This window comes from Danio rerio, chromosome 10, assembly GCF_049306965.1.
Source record: "Danio rerio strain Tuebingen ecotype United States chromosome 10, GRCz12tu, whole genome shotgun sequence".
In the NCBI taxonomy this organism is placed as follows: Eukaryota; Metazoa; Chordata; class Actinopteri; order Cypriniformes; family Danionidae; genus Danio; species Danio rerio.
In genome coordinates, this window is record NC_133185.1 from 32,894,218 (window position 1) to 32,906,697 (window position 12,480).

Consider the following 12,480-nt stretch of genomic DNA (forward strand, 5'->3'; position numbering starts at 1 on the left):
ATATTCCAAAATGGCAATTACCCAAAACAAACTGATGTCTACAAGCACAAACAAAAGGTGCATCCATGTCCATTCCAAACCTATAGAAAAACTATAAATATCTGATAACATAAAGGATCTGGAGAGATTCTGTTAGGAAAACTGCTCTGAAATCGCTTTCCAGGTCTCCTCCAACTTTATCAGGGAATAAAGGTTTAGAGCTGTTACCTGGATACCAACGTACCGTATAGGAATAAAACATTCATTTCATAATGAGATTTCAACTTAATTCCTATCAAAAAGATTAAAAGGAAAAACAATACAAATTTATTTTCACAGCCTTCTTTGCTTTTATTTGACAAAAATTTTGACCCGAATTCATACGTACATGTTTTTCTTAAACATTCAAAATAACCACCAATCTGTAGAACTTCACCACCATGAGACAGACAGATTTAAAAGCTCGCACACACACACACACACACACACACACACTTCTTAGCCTGGCCGAGCTGATCCTTGAACAGTATCTACACCTTCAAACCATCACCAAAGCTTCAGAGTGAAGCTGAACCATCTCCCAAAACCACCCGAGGAGCAGATTATGCAAATGCAAGGCTAGCTAATTAATTGGCAGTCAAAGAGGAGTGCTCGTCTCTCAAACCCTGCTCTCCCCTGATCGTGCCCACAGGCAACAACAACATAACAGAGATTTACAGAGCCTGATGATAATCAAGAACCATAATTGCTTTTTCAATCACAATGATAATGACACAATCTTGATGTAGAGCATTGTAATTGTGCTATTAATATGTATACTCTCTCAGCACTGCAGCCATCTGTTATGGAGAGAGAGAGGGGGGAAGAGAGAGAGAAAAATAGATAGAAACAAAAAGAAAGAAACAGAGAGAGAGAGAGAGAGAGAGAGAGAGAGAGAGAGAGAGAGAGAGAGAGAGAGAGAGAGAGAGAGAGAGAGAGAGAGAGAGAGAGAGAGAGAGAGAGAGAGAGAGAGAAAGTGGCGCTCAAAGGCTCTTCAGCTCTTCAAGAGGAAGCGTTACACAGCTTACAGCCGTCGGAAACGAGGTCAAATGTGTATATAATGAGGGCGTTAAATGGCTGGTTGGCTGGTTAAGAGCAACTTACTCTCTGAGGGGAAACAGTGAAGAGTAATACGCCATGTCAGCACTGGTAATTAAACATTATGGTGTATTTAAGTGATCTTTGGAGTCATCAAAGATGGTCATTTTCTTTGGAATTACTAGAGTTAATGTTTTTTGCAAGGCCACTTATAAAATGTAAAAGTATTTTTATACAAATATTTTTACACTCACCAGCCACTTTATTAGGTACACCTGTCTAAGGGCTTGTTAACGCAAATTTCTGATCAGCCAATCAAAAGGCAGCAACTCAATGCTTTTAGGCAAGTACTATAGACATGGTCAAGACAATCTGCTGCAGTTCAAAGCGACCAGAATGGGGAAGAAAAGTGATTTAAGTGACTTTGACCGTGGAATGGTTGTTGGTGACAGACAAGCTGGTCTGAGTATTTCAGAAATGGCTGATCTACTGGGATTTCCATGCACAACCATCTCTGGGATTATAGAGAATGGTCTGAAAAAAAGAAAAGAAAAATCCAGTGAGCGACAGTTCTGTGGGCGCAAATGCCTTGTTGATGTCAGAGGTCATAAGAGAACGGCCAGGCTGATTTCAGCTGATAGAAAGACAACAGTAACTAAAATAAGCACTCGTTACAACTGAGGTATGCAGAAGAGCATCACTAAACGCACAACACATCCAATCTTGAGGCAGATGGGCTACAGCAGCAGAAGACCACACTGGGTGCCACTCCTGTCAGCTAAGAACAGGAAACTGAGGCTACAATTTGCACAGGCTCACCAAAATTGGACAATAGATGGTTGGAAAAACGTTGCCTGGTCTGATGAGTCTCAATTTCTGCTGTGACATTCAGAGGGTAGGGTCAGAATTTGGCATCAACAACCATCCCGGATCCATCCTGCCTTGTAACAACAGTCCAGGTTGGTGGTGGTGTTGTAATGGTGGGGGGATGTTTTCTTGGCACACTTTGGGCCCATTAGTACCAATTAAACATTGTGTCAACGCCACAGCCTACCTGAGTATTGTTGCTGGCCATGTCCATCCCTTTATGACCACAGTGTACTCATCTTCTGATGACAACTTCCAGCAGGATAAGATGCCATGTCATAAAGCACGAATCATCTCAGACTGGTTTCTTGAACATGACAATGAGTTCCCTGTACTCAAATGGCCTCCACAGTCACCAGATTTCAATCCAATAGAGCACTTTTGGGATGTGATGGAATGCCAGATTCACATCATGGTTGTGCAGCTGACAAATCTGCAGCAACTGCATGATGCTATCATGTCAACATGGACCAAAATCTCAGGGAAATTTTTCCAATACATAGTTAAATCTATGCCACGAAAAATTAAAGCAGTTTTAAAGGCAAAAGGGGGCCCAACCCTGTACTAGTAAGCTGTACCTAATAAAGTTTCTGGTGAGTATATATATTCAAAATTTAAAAAAGCCTGATCTCATCAGAAATGTTTATTTTTTTACTATATATTACTATAACTATTTATTATAAAATTTTCCGAAGATTTTTAATCAGGTTCGGATCAGGAACCAACTCAGGCCATTTCATTATTTCAATGCTTCAAGGAACTTCTTCACTCATTCCGCTGTATGACAGGCCACATTGCCCTGCATGACAAGTGCTGGCTGATTAGCTGATAAACGCAAAGAAGAACCACATGTTGCTGAAGGATAAACATTTGATTTGACTCCAGCATGTAGATGCAAGAGAGGCCAAAGTCGTGTTCTAAAATAAAATCTCCCAAACCAACACACTTTAGGTTTAGTCTTTCATCACTTTGGTGATGAAAAATATGTACCCAATTAAACTCAATTCATCACTTTGGATCAGTTTATGAACACACAACACTAGCCTTACAGACAGAGAAAAAAATAGATGGACAGGAAAAAAAAGCAGGGGGTTAAAAAATAAGTGAAGAACAAAAAGAATAAAACTAAGAAAATCCTAATATTAAGAATTGAAAGAAGAGGATGAGAGAGACAGGAGAAAGATGTCTGGCTTTCTGGCTGGCTGGATCAAAGTCATTTCCTGCTTCCATACACAGTGAACTCAGTCTCCACTGCCAGATAAACACCTGTAACATAGTCGAAACCTCAAACAATCTCTCTAATAGCTTTATCGCCTTTACTAATGTAGTCACCCAGAGCGACTGATGAAGTCAATGTGGGCCTCGAGCAAACGGCTGTAGATGATTTATACCTCAGACCAGAAGCTAATCACACATTCAGCAGGTGTATGATATAACACACTCTCCAGTCGCCCCAGATGGCAAAGCATCCAAGAGCCCTTAAGGTTCCTTCCTACAACACGGACCATGGCGCAGAGAGGTTACAAACCAGGACTGGTAATAGTGAGGGTAATTCGATCGAGCTTACCGCAGACCGCACGCTGGCATCTGGTACCTCTCAGCCAAAAATGAAAGAAGTATTTTACATGGTGCAATCTCTAATCTCATAAACAATACTAAAGACATGATGTAAGGCTCCAGGGTGCCATGAACGGCGAGGCATATTACATTTAGATGGAGCCCGTGGGGCCCGAGCTGAAATATAGTGATTTGATTGCAAGCGTCTGTAAATAGCTTTTGCCAGTACAGTCGGCCTACGCTGACAACACGATTTGCAGCACAGCTTGCTTTGATTCAGTGGGAAATAAAACACGCAAGCGCGCCGCGTTCTGAAGCGAGATGTTTTGAATTTCACCAAAGGCTTGAGATCAGAGACTTGATATAACTATCTGGGCAAGAGACAAATTCGCTGGGCTTTTTTTTGCTCGCCTTTCCAACTGGCAAGTTACTTAACATCGTCGTTTGAAAAACTGCCTCCATCTTAACAAGATGCAAAGAGAGATACCCTGACCGGTCACAGCCTACAATCTTGACGTTTACTGTAAAGATCTGTATCAGATTTAAAGCCCGCCAGCTATTACCAGATGGAAAGCTGGCACTCGCCACAGTGGATTTCACAAATGGATGCTGAACGCAACACTAAACAGATGTCAATTACAAAATCAAAGCGAGAATCACATTAGCTGTGCTTTTAGACCTTTGTCTCGCAGTGCAAAGTCAATTGAATTTACTGATGCGAGCGCATGGGTATTCATCCCACTCAAGGCATCCAGAAGTAAGAAAAAGAACTCAATAGCAGGTCAAGAAAAGACAGAAACGGCCCTGAAACTGAGGAAGCCGAGTCTGCTAGGGGAGGTGATAAACATTTCCATTTCTCTCTGAGGTGAAAGAAAGGAGCAAAGAAGATTTTTTTTGGTGCGAAGAAAGGTGTTTAAACTTGACAGCGCCTTATAGGAGAAACAAAAGCGAGCTGTGATTTCGCCTTCGCTAGCCTGAGGCCGTTCACAGCAGCTCAGAGTCAAAGCTCTGAAGAGGCAAAAGACCTGCGGTGAGAAGCGTTTGTACCACAGAAACACTGTGGATGCATATTCTGCGCACTCGTTTTACATGCAAGGATCACCCTATGGGCAGATGTGCACTTAGAAGCGATGGATGCCTTGGTTATTTTTAGGCATGCTTGTTTAAGAGCACTTACTTCACATCAGAGAAGAAAAACTCATCAGTGTCTTCAAGTGAGCGTGAAAAAAGAGTATTGTTTATTAAGGCATAACATGAGCAGAAATGAGTTAGTTACCCTATTTTTTAGTACACAACCCTGATTCAAACCCCATGGTGTAATTTGGCTCTGAAAAAGACCATTTTTGTATTTACTGGATTTATTTTGTGAGCCAAAAATGATTGCAAATAAAATCAGAGCATTTTCTCAAGCCTTCATAATACAGAATGCTATTGTACCAGAGTAAAAGTAGCATGTGGCTGGCCAAGTGATTTGTTGTGCTCCAAACATTGATCATGGGTAAGTGTTTCCATATGAACTGCAGGTTGTCACAACTGCATTTTTGCATGTGACAAGAGCGCCCCCACATGGACGGAGATCTGGATGGATGTTGGATTTAATTCCATTTTCAACACATTTCAAGAATAAAGGAATAACAGCTGACATGATAAAATATCCGTTAATGTAAATGCATTTCATGATTTTTCTTTTTTCTTTTAAATAAACCTCTTTTGATTATGCTGGCTGCATGTATTTGATAAAAAATAAAATTTTACTGTAAAATAATATTTTAACTAAATTAAAATACTATGACTATGTATTTTAAAACGTAAATATTCATATAGATCAAATCAAAAAGTTCAGGTTATTATCTCCCATGTTAAAAGTATTTCTCTGCTTTTTTTTTTGTAGAAAGAGAGGTACATTACTTTTACTTCTAAGGAATTATATTTTAACAGAAAGTTCAAAATAACTATTTATTTTAAATAAAAATAATCATTTAAAATTATAAAGTCCTTTGCTGTCAGTGTTGACCAATTAGATGTGTCCTCAATGAATACAAGTAATTTTTAAAAGGAAAACATTATTAATGAAGTTACATTTAAGAAAGAAAAATTCACATTTATTTACATTTTACCCGACAAAAGTCTTGTCGCCTATCCAAGTTTTAGGAACAACAAATAATGACTTGACTTCTTGATCATTTGGTATCGGAAGTGGCTTTCATGAAAGGCAAAGGCCTCTAGATTACACTTATTTTCCCAAAATAAAATATGATCATGCCTTGATGTTTAATTATTTAATTAGGACAGTAAGGTCCGACTTTGCTTAGAAAAAAATCTTTGTTACTTTACAGAAATAATGTACAGTATAGAATATAAAGTCAAGCTGCAGTGGAAGAAGAATTTATATTGTGTATGACTCCAATGAGCTTGAAGAATTTGCCCTCTCCTGTCGCTTGTAATGTAACGAGCAGCATAAATATCAACAGGCTGTTGATGTCGGCATCCACTCTGCAGATCTCTCACACGCCCTCATACTGAATGTAAACCCAAACCAGAATTTTTCCTTCGCCAAACTTGACTGATTTCTGTGAGAATCTTTGGTCCATGCGGGTCCCAATAGGTCTTCTGCAGTATTTGTGATGATTGGGATGCAGTTCAACAGATGATTCGTTAAAAAAAATAATCAACCTTCTGCCACTTTTTCAAATAATCATTTAGAATATAACAACATAATAAATATACCCTTATACAGAAAGCCACTTCCTTAACAAGAAAAAAATATATATGTATGTTTCAAAACTTTCGGCTGGTAGTGTGCGTTCTTTTCCATTTGTGCTAAATAAAGATGGAGACTGTAGTTTTTGTCTATGATAAAATAATTGAAACTGCGGACACTCTAGAGCTTGTGCTTGCAAAATTCAATTGTACAGCGCTCTGAAAAGGGGTGGGAATAAACAAGATTATTAGACATTTAAAAAAGCGAGCGATTGGTCCATATTTTAGATTTCTGTTCAGACAGGTCATGTTTTGATCCTCGATTGGTCTCACGCAGTCATGTGATGCGATTTCACGGGTCAGAGACCACCAAGCTTGATCTCTGCAATGCAGCAAACTGTGAAACTTGACGCACAAACTTGCGTTTCCGTTCTGACGCATTCACGTGCGTATGAATGGAAGTCTATTGGGAGAAAAGTCCAGTCTGACAGCAGCTCAAGTCAACAATATTAAGCCATTAGCAGGCTACAATCAACAAAATGAGTAAACAAAGTTCCGAAAAGATGTTTTAATACAAAAGTTCAAAGCATAAGATAAACATGTATACAAAACCAAGATAACAAACAAAAATCCAGATGTTACACTTTAGGAAAAGGTGAATTTGATCTGAAAGAAAAAAAAAGCTGGTCTAGAAAACAGACCAATAATATAATTTGCTAAGTGTCCTTGACGCACAACAGGCCACACACTCAACTAACAAATTAGTACACACCATTTGGAAATTTTTAACTCTACAGCAAGTTGCTTTGTGACCTGAATTCCACAAATCCTTCAGAAAACTGCCATCCAATTTACTTCCAGGAAAGTTGAATGTGATTTTGACTCAAATATAGACAGTGGTTTTTCTCTGGCAACAGAATATGAAATTGCAATCTTATTTTCATCTCTCAGTTCATCGTGTCTTTTGTTTTTAAAAACGGCACTCTGTGATTTAACTATTCATATACACCCTATAAGTACAATTTACTGTATCAAATTATGCTCTCCTTCCTTACCTTCATTCCAGAGGTTTTCATCACTTGTGGTATTTGGGATGCCAAATATGGAGGATTTAAACAGAGAACTCATGTTCAGCGTTTTTAGTGGACTGACCTTAAAGGGACAGCCTAAACAAAACTGAAAATTTACTCACTAATTTATTCACTCTCAAGTGGTTTTAAACTTTGAGTTTCCTCTTTCTGTTCAGGACAAAAGAAAATAATTTAAAAAATGTTAGACATCTGTAACCATGGATTTCTATAACAGGAAAAGCAAATGCCCTGGAAATCAATGGTTTTAGGTTTCCAAATTTTTAATCAAAATAACTTGTAATGAATGAAGTAAATGATGACAGAATTTTCAGTTTTGGGTAAACTATCCCTTTAAACTGAACCGCTGCTTTGACAGCTGTTGCATTATAATATTTCAAATAGATTCCCATTACCCAGAGTCCTGTAACAGTTCAAAACACAAAATGAACCCATTCTGTGTGTGTTTGTGTCACAATGCCTGTGTGCTGGAGCTGATGATGTCCATGAAAGTGGCCTCTATCTGATAGCACAGCTGGACGTCTGGATCGGCTCTGCTCAGCTCTTCTGCTGATCTCTTGGGCAGACAGAGTTTGCTTTCTGATGGTGCTATTTCCTGTGGCTTCTCCTTCAGATACTGAAGCCCTGAACACAAGAGCACAGCAGATCAGATCCAAATCTAGAGCTGCATGATTTGGCTAAATTGATAAACGCTGCCAAATGAACTGTGAAATGATAACCTCATATTGCTGATGCTTAGATTAAAGATAAAAGATGAAAAGGACATAGAAATGCTTTAAAACAGAAGACTGTATTTGTCTGGGAAAGCGAGTCTGATAAAATCTGGACAAAGAGGGTCATCATACTTGATAATCAAGATCCAACTCTTGTAAATGAAGTGTACAATGGTATTATGAGTTTGCAATGTGGATCTTTGGTCCAGATTAGATGCAAATATATAGAGTGCACTGCCACATTCATTCATTTTCCTTCGGTTTAGTCCCTTATTTATCAGGGCTTGGCACAGCATAATGAATCGCCAATTATTCTAGCATAAGTTTTATACAGCGGATGCCCTTTTAGCTGCAACCCAGTGCTGGGAAACACCCATACACTGTCGCATTCACACACGCAATCATACACTATGGCCAATATTGTTTACCCAATTCACCTATAGCGCATATCTTTGGACTGTGGGGAAAACCAGAGCACCCAGAGGAAACCCACATAAACATAGGGAGACCATGCAAACTCCACACAGAAATGCTAACTGGCCAAACCGAGACTTGAACCAGTGACCTTCTTGCTGTGAGGCAACAGTGCTAACCACTGAGCTACCATGCCACCCAGTGCCACATTTAGTGATTTAATAATAGGAACACTATTACCAAAATAAATACAAATACTATAATAATTATTATAATTACATGTTAATGAAAACTGAAAAAAGACCTTTGTGTTTCAGTGATTGTGTTTTGTGAATTCTGGTTAAATATTTTCTCACAAATTAACAATATTATATTATCATAACTGTGAAATATTATCACTGTTTAATGATCACATATAATCATAATGTGATCTCTTTAGCTTCCTTGGTAGAGCAACCGACTCCCATGCAGAAGGTCGCCGGTACGATACCAGCTCAGAGCGGGTTGGGTGGTGTAGGACCGGTGAGGTTACATATGCTCAAAATGTCACATGCTTCTGACATGGCTTTCAAGTTAATACATTTATATTTTTTGAGGTTTGGTGTTGCAGCCTTTATGAATATTTTTGTATAAAATATTTAAAATAAATAAACGATTCCATATTAAACTCCATTTGAAAATGTCCATTATTATATAGCAAAAAGTTGTCTAGGAAAAATAGATATTATATTAAAGTATCCATCTTACATAAATTTATACATTAATGTTTACAAGGCAACACGATGGCTCAGTGATTAGCACTGTCGCCTCACAGCAAGAAGGTGACTGGTTTGAGTCCCGACTGGGTCAGTTGGCATTTCTGTGTAGAGTTTGCAAGTTCTCCCCCGGTTTGCAAGGGTCTCCTTCAGGTGCTCTGGTCTCCCCACAGTCCAAAGGCATGCGCTATAGGTGAATTGAATAAACTAAACTGGCTGTAGTGTATGTGTGTGAATGAGAGTGTATGGGTGTTTCCAGGTGATGGGTTGCAGCTGGAAGGGAATCCGCTCTGTAAAACATATGCTGAATAAGTTGGCGGTTCATTTCGCTGTGGCGACCCCTGATGAATAAAGGGACTAAGCCAAAGAAAAATGAATGAAAATATTATAAGTCATACATATATTTATCTCTATTAAGTACGTCAAAGCCGTTATAAATTATGTAAAGCTTTTACAATTTTAAATACTTTAAATCAAAGCTTTTAAGGTTTTGATGAGATTTGCATTTGAATGTTAGCTTTGTTTCTTCAAAATCTAAACTCACTCTATTAAAAAGCTCTTCTACTGACTCAAATGATAGAAAATCCAACCTCATCTCCACCATATACAACCCATATCTCCCAAAACAACAAATAATACTCACTGGTGATAAAAGGGTCGATGTCTCTGGCCTTGGTGGTAACATCAGCAGCAGACACCTGTCCCACCTGAACCAGCAGCGACATGGCATCATCAAAGAGTGGAGGGAAAGCCTTGCAGAACGAAACCAGGCATGACAGCGTCGGCATGAAAAATGCAAAGCGCTTGGCACGAGTCAGCACTGCAAAAGACAGACAAATCAGCTTTTTAGTTGAACATATTGAATAATAGACACAAATAGAAGATCTATGCTGCTTTTTGAGAACAAAAAATATACGTGATCAATACAAAAGGGCAGCGATTTTAACCCTCCTCTGGAACCATATTCAATAAAACATAATAAATGGACAGCTGATGCATAATTTATAAACACTGCAGATGAGGGTTTGACATTGACTGTTACAAATGACCAGCAGAGGGCAGTGTGTACAAAGATAATGGGATAAGTTTGCACAAGCTGGTTTTTGTTTAAAAAAAAATAAAAACTCAATGTAATGGTCTGCTATCTCCAATTATCAATGTTATTTTTAGACACTCTTTAATAAAATGCCAGCCCTAATAAATTAATAAGAACAGAGATCATGATGAAGAATGAAAGGAAGAGGATAAAGAGATGAAGCAACAGATGAGTTTTTTTTTTTTACCTGTGAGGAGGGTACCCATCACACTAATGGCAAGACGTGCCACGCTGAGGGATTTGGGCAGGGCGTACTGGGTGCACAGATGGGACAACAGCTGTATGGCGAAGATCTGTGACAGACAAAACAAAACATAGTGCCATTAGCACCATACCCACAGGTCAACCCTAAGGGCTCACCATGTGTCTGATATTCATTAAGTGGAAAACACACACTTAATGCTTTAACTTATAGCTGTACAGTCCTACATTAAGTTACATTATAAAGCTATAAAACATCTTGCATTCTTGAGTATACTTGAATGCAAACATACTAAATAATTGAATTTTCCTACTTCTATTTCCTAAACATGGGATCACAATTTAAGGTTTTTATTCAATAAAGTTGGCACTCCCAGAACTATTTAGGTTTAGGTTTATACGAATTCACAATGCAGGCAGATGCACTGATAGTTGCTTACCTGTTTCTCTAGCTGTGGCTGAGCAAGAAGTTCTGGGATAAAGTCCAGACAGATGTGCATGGAAGGAATTCCTGCCACCGTCAAAGGAAGCAAAGGCTGTGGATAACCCTGAGGAAACATTTACAAAACCTTCAGGAAACCTTAACAAGCCAATTACAACTTTAGATTTAGAGCGTTCTGATCTGAAAAAGAATTTGACACTTCAACTGAAATGTAAAAAATTGTTCCGAGTCATGATTTCTAAATTTGCTAATTATTTACTGGCAGAACTTTTTTTTGTAAATAAATATTTTATGCTGGATTTGTCTAATGTCAATGAAAAAAAAATGTTGTCAAATATTGTTACAATTTTATAATATATGTATCATGGTTTCCGCTACATTTATTCTTCCATGATGGGGCGCCATATCAAAATTCATCCCACCATGGCTACATTACAGCTTCTCATTCAAAACATTCAGTCGTTGTTTTTTTAATAGGTTACAATCAAACCCACAATGCATTAAAAGGTAAGTGAATTACAACAGTCGCCACTTTTCTGTAACCGTAGTAGTGCTGTGCGTTATTTGTTTAACCCTTTAAGGTGACATGCTGACTGACTGAATGGTGCATGCTGCATGAGGCCAGCAAACACAACATAGCTTTAAACAGTTGAAGATGAACACAGTTTTCATAATTATACTTTATGGATAAAGGTGTATGGCTCTGCATACAATGACTTTATCTTGCTGAAATTTATAGCAGATTCATTTTACTTCAGGAAGCATTGATGCCACTCAATTGGTCTATTGGAGACATTCATAAATATTCCTAGCAAATCTAATAAATGTTGGAGACATACTTGTTATATAAACGCACTAAATCGCACTTGAGTAGCCTTTATTTGAGAGCGCCCAAGAAAATTTGCACTTGAGCAGTGTATATTTTAGGGTGTGCATGAAGTTTTGTGCACGAACAGAGGAAATCGGCGCGCAAGCAAAGTGATTGGCATGCTCATATTATATGAATGCTATCTCGATTTGTAACACAGCGCTCATGACATTTGTCATTGAAACAAAGCCATACTTAGTAGGTAGATCTGTGTAAAAGGCCTGCCGCCACAGCTGGAAAAAATCCTAGGGAGAACACTGTGTAAATTTTTGTTTTGATGGCAATATTATTTATTTGAAATGTAAAGACAGTAATATAATTAAATAGTATGACAATTTAAAATAAAACATTTATATTTAAATACCTCTTAAAATGAGAAATTCTTCTTTAAAGACTGGAGTAACTTTATCCTTCAATCAATTCATCATAATCTAAGTTGAAAATCTCAATGTTTAATATTTTTGCATTATTGTTTTATCAATTCATTGATCAACAAACTTTTAATAAACAGCATTCATTTGAAAAAGAAAACACTTGAATAACATTACAAATGTCTTTACTGTCACTTTTGATCAATTAAATTAAAAGAATCCTTGTTGAATAGATGTATTAATTACTTTCAAAATTAAAAAAAACAAACAAATCAAAACTTGTGTAACCTGTTCGGCCACTTCTAACCCCTTACCTTCAACCACCTGTCATACAGAAACCACTTTTCCCCAA

General features: G+C 37.9%; 1 protein-coding gene across 2 annotated transcripts in view; it reads right to left on the reverse strand.

Annotated features, from left to right (window-relative positions):
- Window positions 1-6,733: 6,733 nt before the first annotated feature.
- Window positions 6,734-12,480, reverse strand: part of ints2 (integrator complex subunit 2) — a 48,620-nt gene continuing 42,873 nt past the window's right edge. Inside the window, 4 exon segments of one of the 2 annotated variants that reach the window (NM_001020542.2) lie at window positions 6,734-7,892; window positions 9,794-9,970; window positions 10,434-10,539; window positions 10,888-10,995. In NM_001020542.2, the coding sequence (NP_001018378.2) occupies window positions 7,720-7,892; window positions 9,794-9,970; window positions 10,434-10,539; window positions 10,888-10,995 (564 nt within the window). In that variant the 3' untranslated portion in view covers window positions 6,734-7,719. 2 annotated transcript variants of the gene reach the window in all.